The sequence below is a fragment of the Poeciliopsis prolifica genome, unplaced genomic scaffold (genome assembly GCF_027474105.1).
Source record: "Poeciliopsis prolifica strain line A6 unplaced genomic scaffold, Auburn_PproV2 SCAFFOLD103, whole genome shotgun sequence".
Lineage (NCBI taxonomy): Eukaryota > Metazoa > Chordata > Actinopteri > Cyprinodontiformes > Poeciliidae > Poeciliopsis > Poeciliopsis prolifica.
Window position 1 is genome coordinate 1,048,641 of NW_026562478.1, and position 20,599 is coordinate 1,069,239.

The window sequence follows — 20,599 nt, forward strand, 5'->3', positions numbered from 1 at the left end:
TTTCAAATTTAAGCTGCAACTAACAATTTTTAGTAATCAACCAATCTGATGATTAATAATTTAAATAATTACCACATTCTGTAGATATTTTATTTAATCATTTAGCCTATTTTATGCAATACTAGAAATACATAAAAATGCAAATAAACAAAAATATTAGATACTAAACAAAAACCTAATATAAAATATCTAATAAGTTATTCGGACGATTAATCATATTTTTAAAAATTGACATTCTGCTGATTTTTCATTTAAACACTTAAGATTTTTTATACAATATTAGAAATAGTAAGTAGCCTTTTTAGAGTTTGTATAACGATTAATCCACTACTAAAAATTACTTGACACAATAAAGTAATCATGTCAGAGTCGTGATTTATTGCAACAGGGCTAATCAGTGAAAGAACAGCATATCTAGATTAGCCTTTTTGAGTGAATCGATTACTAAATTACTTGACATGATTGATAATTTCAGACCTGATTTACACATTTCTTGTTAAAAAAAAGTCTAAAGTCCAAGGAAATCCCAGAAATCCAAAATTAGTGGGGGTAGAGGGAAGAACAACGCAATAAATCACAACTCTGACACTATTACCTAATCATATAATCTAATTTAGTAATCGATTAATTGTTAACCGAGTACATAACTCTAAAAAGTCTCATTACTAAAAGAATAACATATAAAGAGCAGCAATTAAGCCCAAAGTGTACAAAACCACACAGGTTTTGCATTTTAAATGTGAATTTACACATTTCTTGTTAAAAGAAAGTCTAAAGTCCAAGGAAATCCCAGCAATCCAAAAATAACACTGGAGGAAAAAAATCAAAACGCAATAAATCATGACTGTGGAAGTCTGTGTGAGGCGATCCCCGTTTTACTCAGGCTGCGTCTCAAGGAGCACAAAAAGTAGCATCGCTCGCTGGCTGCCAAAACAAAGCCGCCTCTGAGAAGCACAGAGAAGTAGGTCACAGAGGATGCCTTTCATTTGTACAACACTTTCCGAAGAGTTTTCCACTCGCAGTCCGAAACGTCCCACTGGGAAGTTAACCCTGAGGCGGCCGGAGCGTCTTTGCTCCGATCTGCAAACCAAATCGTGACGGGCTTTATGCTCATCAGCTGGTTTTTAACACATGATGCACATCTGGAGCCACCTCTATCTGAAGAAAGCTGCAACATGTTTGCCTGATCTGCAGCATTATGAAAGAAATGAGATCCCAGAAACAAAGCAAAGTGATATATCAGCCTTGCCTCAGCCCTTAAACACTCAAACAAGCTACCACAACATACCAGAGGGATCACGTAACTACACAACCTTCGCCGTCCCCCTTCCACTCGGCAGCATGTGTTTTCACGTCGACTCTGCAGCCACTGATTCAAATCTCACTGAGCTGAATCAGCGAAGGGAAAAGGCAACCGCAAGTTGACACAAGTGAAAGGGAAAACAGCGAGGCGAGGCCCAAAATTCACTCCGGAGGTACAGAAAGTTACGGTTGTTCCACAGGAATGCGCCTCTTTTCCAACCAGATGAGTCTCCCCGTCTTCCCTGAGCTCTGAGCAACTTTACCACTTCCAGGGTTTTTAGTGCTGCTGCAGGACACCAGCAGCTGATAGACGCTCACAGCAAAATAAACACTTAAATTGACATTTTCCACATCTTTATACTTCCATTTGGAATCTTTAAGCTGTCTTTAACGCCAACAAGCTAGCTGGCTTTCTTAATATTTAGATTTTATGTGTTTTTATGCTTCTATTTTGGTCTCAATTGCTTCTAAAAATGGCCCAAGTACTTTAAAAAACCCATCCAGCTGTTTCTTGGCAGTGAGTTAAACATTTTTTTAGTGGCTGGAAAATGAGCTGCTCCAAAAACCTCCAGATATGTCACATTCCACAGGCAATGCCATTATCTAGCAACCTCAGCTATGCCGAACCTGTTACCCAGCAGGACTCCAACACATTTGGTCAGCTGGTTTTACCACTTTTATATGTGCTGTTAACTTATCATCAAGAAACCACTTGCTTCATACTTGTTGGTTGTGCAGGGAGCTCTACTTCTGCTTTTCAAAGATTTACAATAAATAATGAGAGGGAGAAAACTGCAATCAGTGCACTCCTAAAATTGGTCTTTAGAAATGTTTCTGTTTTGAGATGGGATTTACGCCCTTGAATAAGACCAAAATACTTGGTTAAATTTTGTGTGTTTGGAGTGAATTGTAGATTTTCTGCACTACAGCCTGTTTTTCTTGTAGTGCACAAAAAAAGGCATTTTGTTGAGGTTTCCTACTCAGTCTTAAAATCTGGAAGTAATTATCAACATTATGGTTTTCAACTAGGAATGCACTGATTGCAGTTTTCTGGCCGAATCCGAGTTTGACCAATAATAAATTGAATCAAATTGAACTGAATCAACTATATCATACAAAATTCACAGCTGAATGTTTTGTATCCCTTTCTCTAACTGTCAGAAAGATGCATGAACTCCACTCGGCTGCGAACGAAGATGGCGCAGCTCAACGAAAGCGGCGCTCAGCGGAGCCGCTACTCGTGTTTTGTTTTGTAAACAGAAATGAGCAGAACCGTCTGAGGCTGAGTGGAGTACGTACATAGTTACAGTTTACACACGTTGCACAACTGTTAGCTCTCTCCCTGCAGCAGAGTCACCTTTTATCTCAGACTGTGAGAGTTTTTCCTTTGTTTACCGAGTCGCTCTGTGAACCTGCACCAACCCCGTCATCTTTTACCAAGCTGCATGACTAAATAAAATAAGTTCTGGTAAGCTGGTATTATAGCTATTACATAACAATAATAACCCTAATTGTTGACTGCATGACGTTTTTATGATGTAAAGCACTTTTTTACTTTCTTGTTGCTGAAATGTGCTATGCAAATAAACTGATTAAAAATAAATAAATAAATAATAAATATAAAATGTAAAAAACGCAGAAAAGGTTATATTTAGGTCTGTCACAATAAGCAATAAATCAATTAATCGCATCATAAATTGAATCATTTTACTCGTCCTTCCAAAAACTGGATGATAAAAGTTTCAATCTGGTGTTTTGGTCTCAATTAGGCTTTTTTTAAGGTTAATTTTGTTTTACAGAGACTTCATAGTTAATTTTGTTGTTTTTATTTATTTTGTATATTTAAAAAGTTGTCCAGTTCCAGGTATTAAACGGTCTTTAGAATTGAAAGTTTATTGATCTTGGAGAATGTATTTATGTATTATTATGCCATTCTTACCACTATGTTACTCAAAAATGGTCTCAAAACAACAATATTATCATTTATTGCAATAAATTCTGAGACAATTTACCATCCAGGAAAATGTGTTACTGTGACGGGGTTAACTGTAGTAGCTGCTACAAAAGCCTAAAATATCTTTCTTTAAAGTCAAAGTGTGACTTTAACGTGTCTTACATTTAAATGATCACAATAATATCGCTCCCTTCAGTGTCTATTGGTCACAAACAGTCCTGGTTAGTTTAGTCTTCTCTGTTTGGCTAGGAAGACCGGTTCGGTTGGTGAGATGTGAATGCTAATCGAACTCTGGTCCGCCTAAAAACCTTGGACTTGGTACAGTAGAAGCGAACTGTATATGAATGTATGTGAGAATGCCAAGCACTCCAAAATTAGGAAGCGGACTGCAACACAGGGCATTCTGGGTAAATACAACCAAAATAAACACGCTAAGCTAGTGCTAGCAGGAGAAATGGCTCATCAAAGACAAAAGAAAAATCTGACAGCCACTTAAATCTGACACCGCCCCGTTTTTGCTTACACTTTGTGAAGACCGAAGTTGGGCTCTGCGTCTTCTTCAGAGGTTTTCCTGTAATTTACTTTAGAGATTCTTGCTGCAGCGCCCCCACAGGTGAGGAGAGGAGCAGGTTGCTCAAAGGGTCTGATTGGTTTCAGAAAACCCAGCAACTGAAAATGCAACAAATGCTGCAATTTTGCTCCTCAATCAAACTGAGTCCACTGGACTGTCAGGTGTGAAAGCAGCCTTAGATAACTTATTTACACCGGGTCGGTCCAGTTGGGATTTTTAAAATTATTTATACAATATTGGGTAGCAGAAAATTAAACTTTAACACTATAAAACTGTTTTTTTTATTGACTAATTTCCAAAATAAAGAAACACCGGTTCTCAAACACATCTGCACACCTTCAGCGTTTCATTCAGGTTTTATTTCAGACTCTTCCTGACCTCCAATGGGCACCAGACGAACCAGCGGCCGAGTAATATCAGGTGCTTTCCCCGCTGCGCTTGGATCTCTGACAGTATAAACGCAGTTTTATTTTTCCGGGAGTCACCGGGGAAAACGCCATGCCGTCAGCTTTGATGTCTGGTTTTATCAAACAATAACAGAGCAGAGAGAGGAGTGTGACCCGACAGGAGCGGCTCACCCAGATCTGATAACCGTCCATGCGCCGCTGCAGGTGTCGCTCCATCCCAGCGGCGCTTCGCTCCATTTCATGAGCCCGGTCGGTTGCCAGGGTTTCTGTTACCATGGCGGTGCTGCAGTGTGATGCAACAGAAACGGAGGAACAACCCCCTCCTTGCTGCTTCCCCTGTTGCTTTGGCCCAAAACCAGGTCAGGAAGAGCTACAAGACTGTAAACTGTAAAATCTGCAGCAGCTTTTCAGCGCTTCACGTCCGGTGAGTTGATCCAAACTATATCAGCAAATCTTCATGTGTTAAAACCCAAAGATAGGTCAAAAGCAGCAGAAAACAGCAAAAACCGTAAAAGTCTGCAGCTTTAACTCACAAAGACATTAATATAGACAAACTGAGAAAGAAACGCAAACTTTTAGGTTCAATTGACAATAAATTAATTGAAAAAGTTGGCAAATTTCTCATTTAAGCCATAGAACTACATTAAAAGATGCAAATTAACAAATCCTTCCATTTTAAAATAAGAAAATAAACATTTTGTTCCTTAAAATGCAACAACATTCGCTTTGCAAATATTTTATCATTTTTAGCAAAGAATGCATCTGCAGGTTAACAATATTTCTAGCAACATAAAAAAACTGTGCTATGCAGTGTGAGGCTAATGATAATTTGAAATCAAAAGTCTTTAACAATTTCTTTAAAGAATTTGCAGAATTGACACTAGATGAATTTCAGGTAGAACATATTTACAGACGTTTTTCTTACAATAATACAAATTTAGATTTTTGTACAATTTTGGCTGAATTACTCCTCTGAGTGTGTTGCTCTTTTACCAAACTGCCAATTTTTCAGTCAGTTTACTCCAGTTAATGGTTAATCAATAAATCTGGTTAATCGCTTCAGCAAGCACCTACAAACAGACTCTACAGGAAGAAATAATCTCTCTGAAATGTCTGAAAATTTCCCCTGGGACTCATTTCTACATTTGGAATCATTAGCAGCACAAACCTGAGAGGAACATAAAGCTGTGTTTCTTTCTGGAGGAGTGGCAACAAAGAAATGGTTTGTTGATATAAAACCATAGAAGAAAAGTATCATCACTCTGAGCACCAACCCCGAAGGTGGTGGCAGCATCATGCTGTGGGGATGATTCCCTCAGCCAGGAGCTGAGAAGCTGATCGCATTTGATTGGAAGTTAAATCACAGCAAAAACACAAATTCTTACCAACTATCTTTGTCTAGTTTCTAGTGCAAATATCTCGGTAAACTTACAAAACTAACTCACATTGAGATTGGAGCTTGTTTTAAGTAAAACATTCCTTAATATTGATGAACAAGTATTAGTTCCACTGGCCGATTATTTCATTTGTAAAACTGGAAAATGTTTTGTTACAAGTGAAATAACCTGCCAGTGGAACTAGAATATTTTTAATCAATATTAATAAATTATTAATATTTAAATCTTGCTGAAAAGTTTTTGCAGTGTAATTACTAACCTGTAGTGTGATAACTGACATTGATGCTGTAACAAATGTGGGTCATGAAAATATTGCAGTGAACTTAAATGAAAGCAGAAGCGTGAATTTGAGTGTGCTCATCTTTTTTTGTATCATGCACTGCAAAAACACAAAATATTACCAACTATTTCTGGTCTTGTACAAATGTGAGTAGACTTGAAATAAGCCAAAACTATCCTAAAAGTAACTTTTCAGCAAGATACAGCAGCTTTTTTAACAGTGTCATTCCTTAATATTGATCTTTTTAAAATTAGTTTCATTGGCAGATTGTTTCCCTTATAATTGAATCCAGATTAATTGCTTCAGCAAAAACCTACAGACAGACTCTACAGGATTTAAGAGAAACAATCTGCCAACAAACATTTATTTTTTCTTAAATATTGAGGAATTATTTATTTAATTCAGTAGAAACTAGAAACTTGATCATATTTTGTGTTTTTGTCTATTAATCTGAGAAGAAGCCGTCCTACCTGGATTATTGGCCTCTCCCTCCAGGACCTGCAGCTCCGTGCATTCAGCCAGGGAGTGCTCCAGACACACCTGCAGGAATCGGGCCTGGGTCCGGCTCACCCTCTTCAGCAGTGACACCAGAGCCACTGTCTGCTCGCACTCGTTCCATCCCTTAAACCAGCTGCCCAGCACGCCCACCTGATCCCGAAACATCATGGTCTGCCGGGCGGGACGGACGAGGCGCCCGGATGCAGTGGGACGTCCCAGATGGCGGATAAATCCCTGCAGGAGGGGCTTCCACACCACCTTCGATTCCCGATAATCTCCTTTGCTGAGAGAGTGAGAGACAGGAGGAGAGGAGAGGCGGATCCGGCTCTAAGCAGGCATGAGGTGATCGGATATGCTTCTGGCGGCTCGGTGGATCTCAGATGGGATTGATCGGAGACGAGTCAGCTCTTTTCCAGCTCTAGCTTTGTCGCAGCAGCATCAGTCGTGGCAATTCCCTTTCAGGGAATCCCCTGTCAGGCCTGCAGGTGGATGTCAGAGATTAGAAAAGAAGCATGTTCAACAGGGAACTGCAACCTCGTACGTCCTGAGGCAAGTCATTTACACAAGCACAAAACAACAGCTGTTCACATTCCACATTTTTGTACTTCCATTGGGTCTCGGCTGCTTCTAAAAACTATTTTTTTGTGTTTGGTGTCAGGAAAACGAGCCGTTTCAAAAATCTCCCAACTGTTGAGTCAAATTCCACGAGCACTGCGCCGTTACCTAGCAACGCCAGCGGAACTCCAGCCTTGTTACCTAGCAACGCCAGTGGAACTCCAGCCTTGTTACCTAGCAACACCAGCGGAACTCCAGCCTTGTTACCTAGCAACGCCAGCAGAACTCCAGCCTTGTTACCTAGCAACACCAGCAGAACTCCAGCATGTATCCACATTTCTGTACTTCCACTCGGGTCGCAACCACTTTACTTTTTTGTTGTTTCAAAAACTTCCTACTTGTTAAATTACATTCCACAGGCACTGCCCCATTACCCAGCAACCCAAGCAGAACAAATGCCAGCATGTATTCACATTTTTTTGTGTTTTCATTTGGATATCAGCTGCTTCTAAAAACAAACCAAGGCAAAAAAAAAAAAAAAAAAAAGAAAAAAGTTTTGTGGCAACAAGTTAATGTTTTTCGGTGTCTGGAAAACGATCAGTTTCAAAAACTTCTCAGATTAAGTCACATTCCAACAAGCAACCCAAGCAGCTCCAGCATGTATGCACTGTACAATGGCTGCTGGAAGAGACAAGAGTTTCATTGATGACTGAAACCACTTGCTTCATTCTTGTTGATTGTGCAGGAGGCTCTCCTGATACTTTTCAAGCATGTACAGTTGTATAATTGTGCATCTTTTTGCAACTATTTTCACATGCAAATGTGAAATTTGAGTGGGAGGGGGGGGCATGGCCAGCAGCAACTTATTGGATTTAAAATGAGAAGACATTCGGAAAGAGGACAGATAGAAGTCTCATTATGTAAGAATTATTTTATGCAAAAAAAAAAAAAAAAAAATGTTCCGTACATGTTGTAACTCATATTCTAAACGATTCAAACACAATAACTCACCTCTAAAAACAGAAAGTGCCACCAGAAATCATTTTTACACCCTTTTTCTGGCGCCCCCTATACACGGCGCCCCTGTGAGTTGGTAACGTGGGATTGCGCCTGTACTCTCTGTGTGTCACTTTTACTTCTTTCATTCAGACATGTCTCCAGCCTGATCCCACTGTGTCCCTGTTGCTGCTGCAGTGGGACAATTTAAATGTATTTATTTAACTGAAAGAAGCCAGACTCTAAAAACTTCACCGAGCATTTATAGCTGTCGCCTGTGCAGCAAAGGGCTTGTGGCATTCACCGCCGGGACAAAAATAACGGCAAAAAAAAAAAAAGAAAGACAAGAAAAATGTTGCTGGTATCCACCCATTCCTAAAAATACAGCTGCCGGTGATCCTGGCGCTGAATTTTACCGACGGCTTCCTGACATTATTTCAATGATAGGTTGGCCTTCCACGGGAGAAGGGAGCTCTGTGTGCGTGGAAGATCCGGATCCACAGAGGAAAGCTGAGGAGTAAAATGTGGGAGCAGATCTGCTGTCTAAAACTGTCACTGTGCTTCATCAGCACCCAGCCTGCTGCGGATCCGACTGACTGCGTCCCAGAAAAACAACAATATCCTCCCTATAGTGGGTCAATAACTTTAAAGTTACACACACAAATAGATGCAACTACCTGAGAAGCGGGGATATAAGATGAGAAGGAGACGCTTCACAGGTTTAGTTTGAATTTTTAGATTATTATTTTTCCTACCTTGTGGCGCGGTTTGCATCGTCGGATTCCCCGCAGGAGGAAAACGCAGGTTCGGCTTGTTCTCAGTAATAAGCGGGGCAGCGGCGCCCTTTCACTCCGGCTGCGGGTTTTGCCATCTTGCCTAACTTTTCCCTCTGAGTCCGTCCAGCACGGCTGCGCTGCTCTAAAGCGCTTTCTGCAAAGACCAGCGGGGCGCAGCAGACACGTTCCGCTGCCTGGGTGTCAAAATAAAGCTTCATTTTGAAGGATCACAATTCAACTCATTTGAAATGTGCTCATTTATTTGACAGGGGCAACACAGATTATGTAGCATTTCTGCAGAATGAGCCAAAAGGCTTTTTTCCTTCTGCTGATTTTAGATTATGCACAAATTAATAATTAAATGCAATTTGTACAAACAGCAAATACAAAACAAAGGAAACCACAACACAGTTATTATGAAATCAAGTTAAATAAATTTAGTTTAACATGAAGCATTTTTAACTTAAGTTAAATCAAATGGTGCATTTTAAATCTAAAATTAAAGTTACATGAGATGTAATTTAATTTATTATAACCAACTTGAATTTCAAATGAAAATAAAACTCAAACTTAATTTAACAAAATTTAATTTATTTTGTTTTATGCAAAAACAGTTTAGTATCAAAAATAATTATCATTAATGACGAAGATGTAATTAAACATTTTTTTGTTAATACTAAAGTTAAACTAACCATTTAAAAAAACTAATAACATTTTTAAAAAATCAAAGAAATGATTAGAAGTAATAAAAACAAGACTAAAAATTTTAAGTTGAAGCTAAATAAAATTTAAAGTAAGAAAAAAAAAACCTTAGCAACTAGAAATAAACATAAAATTTTAGTTAACTTTTATGAAATTATTAATTAATCAAATTAATATTTGATGTTGCACTTTTAGTGGATTTGAGCGTGAGGCTTTTATTTTGAAGGCTGCCCTGGCCAGCTTCCGGCCTGTTTGATGTGGGCCGGGAAGCTCGCGCTGCTAATCATTAACAGCGGAGCATTACGTCAGGGGCTTGGCAGCGCGAGGAAGCACCAAAATAGAGGGGGGGGGGGGGGAGCGACCCCACGGGAGAAAAATGTCCGAAACAGGAAGTCCGTCAGAATCCACAACTTTTTAAAATCCTCCAACTTCAACACGGAGGAGCAACGGAGTTTGAAAATTAAAACGTTTGTCAAAAAAAAAAAAAAACAGAAATGTTGAGATTAATCTCAGAAATTTTCTATAAAGTGCGGGAAAATTTGAAAACACAAAATTTATTAGATAAATATAAAACAAATTTCTATGAAAAATTGACATTTGTGAGTTTGAAAAGTCAAATTTTTCTATAAAAAGTCAAAATTTGAGATTAAGTTAATACATATTTTACAAATAACAAGGAAATTTCTGAGTTTCAAAAGTTGAAAATTTGCTAGAAAAAAAATCAATAAAAAATAATCTCAGTAATATTCTAGAAAAAACAAGGATATTTCTGAATTTGAAAAGTCAAAGATTCATCTCAGAAATTCTCTAGAAGAAAATGAGAATTTTCTGAGTTGCAAAATTAAAAATCTACTAGAAAAACTTTATTTTTAATTAATCTAAAAAGTTCTTAGTTTTTTTCTACCACATTTTTCACTTTTCAAGCACAGAAATGTCCTTGTTTTTTCTTGTCAATTTCTCAAATTAATCCCATTCAACACAGTCAACACACGGACAGCTAATAAAATGAAATTTAACTGTTTTTGCGAAGGGACATCAAGACTTTTGTCTTATATCGCCCCCGCGTGGCTGATGTGGGACATTACATTATAGAGACGTGACACTTTGACGAAACTGCTAATTAGTTTTTATAAATGAGATTTTTTTGAGAACCGCCGACTGGAACCTGAAATAATTTATGTGTTATAAAATAATTATTAATCAATTATCTGTTTAAGCTGAATTAGTAGCTAATTAACATTAAACTGGGTACATTCAATTAGTGATTTAATGATTAGCTATTATTTTAATTGTCACTTTTAACCCTCCTATTTTTAAGGGAAAAAACCCCATATTATTTTCTTTCCATTTTATAAATATGCATGTGTATGTAGAGTAGCTACTAATCCTGCCACTATACAGAATAGAGACATAAATAAATAAGCATACGAGTGAATGCAAAAAAAAAGTATTTTTCCACATATATTTGCTTTAATATTTAATCATCTTTGAAATAACTATTTATTTGTTTGATACTCCTTTTGTTTTATTCTGTCTTTGTATTTTCACACACATATTTATGTTCTTTTTTTTTTTCCAGGTTCTTGATCATTTATATCACAATTCCTTTAAACATCTCCAAAACTGTACCTCTGACTCCTTCGCTTCAGTGCAATTATTTATTGGCTTACTTCTTAAATCGTTATAAATGTTATAAAATAATGGTAGGATTATCAAAAGTTGATTTCCAGTTTTATATCATGGTATATAAAAAAGACCCTAAAAACAAAAAATAAATCCAACGGTAAAATACATCTGTTCTCTATCGCCCCCATGTGGCTGATTTGTGGAATTGCACCACGGATACGTGACAAAATTCAACGAAACTGCCGATCCGTTTTTAAACACACTCTTGTCCTCTGTGAGAACCATGCAGCGCGTTTGTTTCACCAAAACTTCATTTTCCCTCAACAGTCGTTGCCGGTGGAGACGTACGTGAGTCAAACAAGCGCGGCAGCCGGACGTCACGTACGGCACGTCGCGGATTGGAAATGAGGAAACGTCAGGAAATGACACTTCACTCCGATCACCGCCTCCTCACAGCTGCAGCCGCCGAAGCGGCTTTTTCCCCTCATTTCTCACGAAACGCGCTGCCTGAAAGCGGCTCCGGATCAGCTGTAGGAAATAAAACCCCAGACGGACCTTGATGGAGTCGGTGGTCTTCCTCCTCCTCCTCCTGCTCCTCCTCCTGCAGGTGCCCAGATCTGCACACGGCAGGTGTTTCTGTCAGGTGAGCGACGTCCTGCCTCAGTCCAACCCAGATGGTCAACAGTGGATAAAAACTTTTCAGACGTTATTTGTGTTCATAACAATATAACTGAAAATGCAGAGTGTTATTCCTAACTCACGTAAACTTTAAGGAAAAAACAATAATCTTTTTACACTGTAAACAATGTATCCGTCTTTGCTGATAATATTCAACACCTTACATCAGACTGATTAGACTCAGGGGCGTTGCTATTTGGGTGCCCTACCTGTAACACCAAAAACCCCCCAAATGCAAAGAAAATGCATTTTTTTTCTTATTTAGAGGAATCATTCTTGTCTGTAAGATTGATTAACATTTAAAAGTTGTATTTATTGGTTTTTAATGCTTTTGTTGTCATTGAGATGTACATATAATGTTATAAATAAAAATGTGTTGCTATAATTACTAAGGCTCTCAAAAAAAGGATTAACAGACACTGAATTAAATGTAACAATGTGATCCATAAGTAGGACTCATTCTATAAAGTGCTGTTAGAATAAAACTTGATCTTTCACATGCTGTACTGTTTTATCCAAACCCCTAAAAATGACAAAAACAAAATGTTTACAAAGACAACTGACCCATATATCACAAGATGTTATGTTTTCCTGGGTAAGATTTATTAATTGGATTTTATTCAAACTTTAAAAAATCCTTAAGTTAAATCCTTATTTTAGATTAACACTCTGCTGTTTAGTGGAAATAATTTTTGAAAGCTGAAGATGGGATTCTCATGTCTTTGTTGCTTTTGTATTCATAATTTTTCATATTCAAAGCAGTATATTGTTGCTTCAGGAATAACTACATAGAAAATTATGATTTTTTTTTTTCTGTCTACAACAGTGAATAATTTCGGTGAGGCTTCCTGCCCATACAGGCCATTTACATCTTATATTAAAGTGGCACTTACTCAACGATCAGTCTCAGTTTCTTTCTGAGAGACAGACATTCAGTTTTTTAAGACTTAACTGAGGAATTTATGATTCAAATAAGACAAACATTTTTCCTCCCAGGTCACAGGTGAACTGGACGACTGCACATGCGACGTCGAAACCATCGACAGTTTCAACGAGCAGATCTTCCTAAACTTCAACCTCTCCTGGAGTCCCACTACTTCAGGTTCTACAAGGTAATGCAGACTGACTCGTAATTCACAGATTGCCGGATTAAATCATCTGTTTCCAAGTGTTTCTGGTGACCTGTTTTCCAGGTGAACCTGAACAAACCGTGTCCTTTCTGGACGGCAGACAGCCACTGTGGTCTGAGGGACTGTGCTGTGAAGCCTTGCTCACCTGTAAGTTTCACCTGGATCAACTAATGCAAACTGTTTTTCTTCTCTTCCCTACAGATTCAGCTGAAGAAAGCAGAACAATTGTCTTTGTGACAAACCGCTTGGATAATGTTTGAAGTTCTCAGCTTAGAAATGGACACACACTTCACTGAAAATGGAGTTTCTACTATCAGACTCATAAAAACTTTAACTTGCCTCAGTTATCATCTCGTAGATGCGAATCACTTTTTAAAACCGGAAGTGGAAAATATTTGACTTGAACTTTGGAAAATCTGTATTTGTTTCCAGAACGAAGTTCCAGAGGGAATCCGATCCGCTCCACACGACAAGGTGAGAGACTTTAAAGTTACTGCACTTCATACGTCACAAAACTGATGGAAGTTACTTTTTTAAAATAAATAATCAATATTTTTAGTATTCTGCAGAGGCGAACCAGCAGCCGCTGACTGAATGTGAGAAGGAGAAACATCTGGGAGCTGTGGATGTTTCTCTGAGGTGAGTGAGAACCAGTTCGACTTTTTCTGTTATGGATGAATTAAAAAGCTTGAAAATCAGCTTTTTTTTAAAAAAAAAAAATGTAAAAAAATCTGCTAATTTATAATAACCTCCATCAGTAACAGACGGCGTCTGTTTCTGCAAACCGACAACCGAAATTCTGAGTCAGACGCTGTGAAACTGAATTCTTAGTTTTATGTTGTGTTTTATTTAATTATGATATTTACAGTCATTTTCATAACAAGAAATTGGTTTATGTGCCGCAGCACAACAAATGGTGGCAGTTATGTTTGACTGTCCAGTTTTAAATAAGGTTTCTATTATTGCTATGATGATGGTGGTGATTATTTATTTATTATTATTATTATAACTTCTGCTTTTGTTTTCAGCGAGAAGACAAGAGAAGCTTTGCTGGAGGCCGAGCGTTTCTGTGTTGTTGACGGTACAGAACAAAATAAATGCCCATATAATAATAATGGTGACAATAAAGGACTATATTCAACACAAAGTGATTATAATGCAGAAAATACAAGACAAGTCATCTTAGTGACTGGGAGTAAAGCATGCTGTTTGCATATTTTAGGAAACAGAAGTGAAGACTCGCTTCTGTTTTGCTCTCTCGGTGTTGCTGAAATGGCCTGACACATGGACGACTGTTTGGGCCGTTTGTGACTAATTGTTGCCGTTTCCCAGACGAGGAGTCACCGGACTCCCAGTACGTCGACCTGCTGCTGAACCCAGAGCGCTACACGGGCTACAAAGGTCCGGCGGCGTGGCAGATCTGGAACAGCATCTACGAGGAGAACTGCTTCAAGTAAGCCGCGCTGCAAAACGAAACGGCTGAGAGAAAATGTTCTGGATGAGGCGTCTGCAACCTTCACCAGAGCTACAACAGGGCTAGCTTTTTCATAACTAATTTAGTTTCAGTTTGTGTTAGAACTAAAACTAAAAAATATTTAGTTTTTTATTAGTAGTTTTAGTTTTGTCTTGCTTTGGTTAATTTTAGGTGCATTTGGGTAATGAATTCTAAACATTTTCAAAAAATGTATTAAATTATTGCTGAACAAGAAACTGCTCTGAGTTTTTATCCCAACTTTTGCCGTTGCCATTTTTTAAGGGGAATCAATGTTTCTAATGTTTTTTTCTACTTACTGTTTGTTATTTCTTTTTACTTAACAATAATAACTTTATTTCTACTCTCAGTCAAGCCAATTAAAACTCATCCAGAGATGCAAATGCTACACAACTTTCTGAAATAAGACAACTTATAATTAACTTCTAATAAAAATGCGCTGTAGGAAATTTGTTGACCACGATTTTATGTTCATTTTTAGGATTAAAATAAAAATAAATATGCCAAAAAGTAGATGGATAAATGTGTAAGAAAAACAAAATTTTCCTTACACACTCAAAAAACTTTATTTTTCTTGTGTTAATGTCAAAAAATTGAATCTAAAAATATAGTATGAATAATTTTAGTGCAATTCTTGGTAGGTGAAAATTCAATGCAAATATTAGTTATTGTAAATGTAAGCCAAGCTCATGAGGACTCTTTGTGGAAGAGCCGGAGCGGCAGGTTGCAGACCCCTGGTTCTTTGGATCAGTTGAATCAAAGTTCAGAAGCTTCACCATGAAGCTCCATTCATGTTTCTATGTTTTCTTTCATTTCAGGCTGTTTACCGTCAAGCGACCGCTCATGCCTAACCCTTTTCAGGCCAGCTCAGGAAGTGATGGTGAGTTGTGTTTGCTAGCAACTCTACCCATTACCTGAGCTCCAGCATGTTTGTTCAGCTGGTTTTAGAACAGAATAGTCTTTTATTGATCTCACAGTGTGGAAATGCACTTGTTATAGACGCACAGTAATAAAATACACCCCACTGGATGTGTTAAAAAACAACCCAAAAATATAAACAAACGTATTTTAAGTACTTATGAATTAAATAAAATAACTAATTTACAGCTGTATGTGCTGTACAATGGCTGCTGGAAGAGACGAGTGCTTTGTTTTTGACTTACCTTCCAGAAACCATTTGCTGTATTCTTCTTGTTGTGCAGGAGGCTCCACATCTGTTTTTCAAAGACTTCCACTTGTATAATTGCACATCTGGGGGTCGGGGCGTGGCCAGTAGCACCTTATTGGGATTTAAAGTGACCCTAAATCAGCTCATTCTGAAAGGAGCTAAAATAGGCAGAAAATGTTATTATCTAAGCATAATTTAGTGCTCAAAATGTAGTAGGCATCCTTTGTACAGCCAGTAGACCTATCCTAATATGTTCAAGGAAGCATTATAGATCACTGATAAGCTTTATTGTCGCTGTTCTCACAATCTGGTATCCTTCACAGCGCGGCCTTTCTACAGCTGGCTGGAAGGTAAGTTTTGTTTCCTGGAACAGCATGAGATGTTCTGGAGTGTTTTCCAGTGTGGCTTGTTTCCTGTCTCAGGTCAGTGTGTGGAGAAGAGAGCTTTCTACCGCCTGATATCTGGTCTCCACGCCAGCATCAACGTCCACCTGAGCGCACGGTACCTGCTGGACGGTGAGACATGCTAATGTTGCTGCGTTTCCATGTTCGTGATGTTTTTTTAACCCTCCTTTCTCTTCAGACGCGTGGTTTCAGAGGAAATGGGGTCACAATGTGTCTGAGTTCAGGCAGCGCTTCGACTCTGATCTGACGGCCGGCGAAGGCCCCAAGAGGCTCCGCAACCTCTACTTCCTGTACCTGATAGAGCTGAGAGCATTGGCCAAAGTTCTGCCGTTCTTCAATCAGCCGTCCTTCCGTTTGTACACGGGTCGACCAGAGGAGGACCAGAAACACAAAGAGCTGCTTCTAGAGATCCTAAATCTGGCCGGGTCAGTCTGCAGTTGACTGGTTTAATATTTATTGTTGATTAATGGTTCATTAGTCCAAAATTAACTCCAACCAATTAACTAATAACATCTATTTAGACGTTTTTCAATGTTATAGTTTGGCTGCCATCCAGCAGAGGGCGCCGTTGAATATTTGGGTCAGACCTCATAAGTTCTGACCCAAATGTTCAACCAGGGATGGATGTTTCTCCACAGAAAAATCTCAATGTTTTGTTTGAATTTTACAGGTTCAAGTTTAAATCTGAATCAATGCGAGTCCTGCAGCCTCACGTTTGCAGTTTCCCTGATGATTAGAAGCAACATTCAGACAATATGTGAGCGTTAAGGCTTTATTGCAGCGATTTATTTTGGTTCCTGTTTATTCCTCCAGATCTTTTCCTCTGCACTTTGATGAGACTTCTCTGTTTGCTGGAGATGAAAAAGAAGCAGCACAACTGAAGGTGGGAAACAATTAAACATGTCAGTGCAGTTTTATACAACTAAGACATTAAGATAATTCTTAAATGTCTAATTTTCCAAAATGTGTTGGAAAATAATCCATGAAACATCATATTGGATCAGAAATCTTGTTGCGTTTGTTCTGGCCAGCAGAGGGAGACAAAAATCCTGCGATTTCAACGCAATCAGTTGTGCACGTGTTTTAACACCTGTAATAATGTTTTTCTTTAAATGTTGCCATAGATTAATCTATTTAATTGTTTATCTTGTGAATTTTCACTTTTTCCACCAGGAGGACATCAGGCTGGCGTTTCTCAACATCTCCAGGATCATGGACTGCGTCGGCTGCTTTAAATGTCGCGTCTGGGGAAAATACAGGTGCGCTCGAGCTTAAAAAGTGAACATTTCATTTTAAAATCCTCATTGAGAACTTCAGTGGCCAAAGGTAGTTATTTATTTTAAAGAAATACATTTTAGTTTCTGGTTTAAAATAAGATAAATACTGTATTGTTATGCAATGTTGCAGTTTGCATAGAAAACAAAATGAAAATGAAAATTTTGTTGTTTCTCCTTTTAAGAAGAGAAGGATTGTTTCCACTTTCTGCAGGGAAACGTTTAGCTGGGAAACATTTGGAGTCGTCATTAGAAAAACAACAAAAAGTCAGTTTCTTACCGTATCTGTACTCTCCGTAGGAAAGGTCGTTGTATGACTTTGATGTAAAAATGTTATCAATTCACCAAATTAACTCCAGGTTCAGTTTAATGTGAGCTTGTGATGCATTGAGCCTCCTGTAAGCAGCTTTTTGCAAAGCGAATATGTTTATATGGGAAAAAACGTAAATTATGTGCATGTATTTTGATTATGCGCAACTTTGGATCAAAAGATTATTTTAGATTACAGAAATTTAGCTGGAAATTTGGAAAGGATGTATGCTGAACACCAGTGGCTGTTCAAAAACTTACATTGTGACTAACTTTGGAAGTTTTGTCTGAGAAAAATCCTTTTTCTCTGCATGTATAGAAGTTGGGCATCATGTCTGTTTTTTGTTTTGCTCTGTGTGTCTCGGCCAGACTCAGGGATTAGGTACGGCTCTAAAGATCCTGTTTTCAGAGCGACAGATTGAAGCGCTGCCCCAGTCCAGAGAGCAACGACCCAGTTTCCAGCTCAACCGGCAGGAAGTCGTCTCTCTCCTCAACGCCTTCGGAAGGTGGGAATCTGTCCCTTTCATAATAAAACATTTTCCATCGACTTTACGGGGACCCATTGTGTTTCCTTGAACAAGTTCATGATCGATACGAAGCATCAGATTTTACACGAAACCGTTTTTAGATGAGTTATCCTGTTTTTGGGTTCTGTCACCTTAAAAACAAATCAGCTGCTTCTGGCCACGCCCCCAACTAGGGTTGCTAGGTAACAGGCTGGGGCTGCTGGGTAACGACGCGTCGATTCAAAACATCCTGATGGTTTTGAAACGGCTCATTTTCCAGACACCAAAAAACACAGATCGGAAGAACAGTTGTTGTTTTGGTTTATAGAAATGGTTGAAACACAAACTCAACTATTTAACAAAAGCGTAAAATAATGGGTCCCCTTGAAATGTGGTTTCCAGAAAGTTCTTGAAAACTAAATTAGTTTCTTCACGCTTCTCTACAAATGTGCGGAAAACGTTCTCAGGATTTCCACGAGCATCAGAGAGCTGAAGACCTTCAGATCGCTGCTGGCAGAGGACCGATGAAGACGAGGAGAATTTTTTAGACCCTCATCCACAAACTGCACTATGGCCGCCATTTTAATCCGGTCATATTGTTATCAACGTCTGCAGTGATGAGGAAGACTCAGCTGTTATCAACTCCACATATTTTCCTGTAAAATGGCTTTTTTATGTTGAATTTAAATAAAATTTGAGATTTATGTGAGATTTAAATGCCCTTTATGTTAACTTATGTGAAATAAAAATTGACTGTATTTGCAGATTTTTATTTAACAAATGACTTTAGTGCATAAACCCAATAAAATCCCCTCAGAAAAGTCAATGTTGTTTGATTTAAATAAAAGTCTAAAAAGGGTTTTGCTCTGTGGGTGGCGCTGTTGTTCAAGAAACTAAACCAACAACATGTTTTTAAAGTAATGGTTAAAACACAACAAATACGTTTTCCGTAATATTAGCGACATTTTCACAGCTATAGATGTCAATTTTTCATTTTATTTAAGAATTTTAGGAAGTTTTATTGTTTTTTAGTTTCCATTTTGGACATTTAGAAACAGAATAACAAAATCATCTTGTTTTGGTAAACCAAAAATGTTCACAAACAACTGATTGGCAACGTAATTTCAACTTTTATATTTATTTTCTTTTAGTTTTGATAAATGCCTCATCCTGAGATGGTTTCTGACCATCTAGGAGAAAATTTGGGAAAATTGATGACAGAATGTTTATGTTTATAAATGCAGAACTAAATCTTGAAAATTATGGAAGAAATTTCCCATCAATAGTCAAGTTCCTAACTGTTGATGGGAAATTTCTTCATTTGTAACATTGTTACATTTCTAACAATGTTCTAACATTTCTAACAATGTTCTCTTTGTTACAACAATAAGAACAAGAGATTCTGAAAATGCTTAGTCATCTGTTGCTATGGAAACTCCCGCCTTTTCGTTTGTATTTCCTTTTAATTTTTGTGTCAGGAGAAATGCCGGACTAAAAATCAAAAAAAGAAGAAATGAACGACTGCAGACTACAAATCCAGTTTAAATTTTGTAGTTTCAAACAATAAACTGCAATAAATATTTGCTGTATTTTTCAGAGACTCACTGTCCTGTTGGATCGCATTTATAGTAGAGACTGAACACCTGTATGGAGCTAAATTGGATGCTGTTACCACAAAGCCGAGTTGGCAGTATTTTATTTCTTCAGGGTGGGACAGAAGCACCTGGATACCTGGACCAAAAAAACAAAACAAATCCCAACTCAACATGGACCAAATTTAAAACGGGTTTTGGTTGAACTTTGACTTATAGGTCCTAAAAAAACAAAGAAAAAACTCTTTAGTCTGATTCAATCAACTCTAAAAATCACCTTATCTGGTAACTATTAATATAATATTTTGCATGTTTTATTGTCTTTCCTCTTTAAACATACAGTTTTTAAGTTTCTACCTCTGACTCAAGCAGGTTTTTGCTGCGGCTGTTTAGTCATTTAAACTTTTTTAATGTAGTTCTTACAAAGGTTATTGAAAATAATAAAACTTCAATCTGAAAAGTGGTTTTGAACAGTTTTTACTTGTTTCAAATCTTTGCTTTCAAAATGTTTTCAGTCTCAATTTTTTTCAGTTTCAGATCTTTTTTTTTAATTAAAAAATATTTTTTTTAGATTCATAACTATTTTTTGTATTTTTTTAAACACTTTATTGCCCCAATTTAGCTCCATACATGGAAATGAAAATGACTTGCACTTGAATTAGTTATTTGTAAATTAATTGAGACTATATTTCTGAGAAGTTAAACTTTATTTTGTCAGACATTTTTGTCCCTCTAATTAAAACAGTTTTTACTCAGAGAAGTGAAAATTCCTACGGTCCTGTAAGGCAGCATTGAGCCCTGCGGCAGTCAGTGAAGGGTTAAGCTCTGTAATAGGATGAATGGATATTGTGGTGAGCAGCATCTGATTACAGAAACGCCAGCAGCTCGGAGGGGGAAGACGCTCAATATCAGCAGGAGAAGCAACATTTAATTCCCCCTGTGACGAAAACAAACTTCCTTCTCTCCTTTATCTGCGCAGAAA

General features: G+C 37.8%; 1 protein-coding gene and 1 pseudogene across 1 annotated transcript; one reads left to right on the forward strand and one right to left on the reverse strand.

The window, feature by feature from the left end:
* Nucleotides 1-6,836, reverse strand: part of LOC129354084 (protein Smaug homolog 1-like) — a 45,500-nt pseudogene extending 38,664 nt beyond the window's left edge.
* Nucleotides 6,837-11,510: 4,674 nt separating this feature from the next.
* LOC129354086 (ERO1-like protein alpha) lies at nt 11,511-18,678 on the forward strand. The gene is given in 16 exon segments (XM_055023575.1): nt 11,511-11,707; nt 12,739-12,802; nt 12,805-12,854; nt 12,936-13,019; nt 13,305-13,346; nt 13,432-13,511; nt 13,901-13,953; nt 14,205-14,325; nt 15,183-15,244; nt 15,856-15,882; nt 15,955-16,047; nt 16,115-16,361; nt 16,750-16,819; nt 17,110-17,191; nt 17,884-18,025; nt 18,493-18,678. Coding segments are annotated over 16 exon segments (1,362 nt in total). The 5' UTR covers nt 11,511-11,623; the 3' UTR covers nt 18,554-18,678.
* The last annotated feature ends 1,921 nt before the right edge of the window (nt 18,679-20,599 follow it).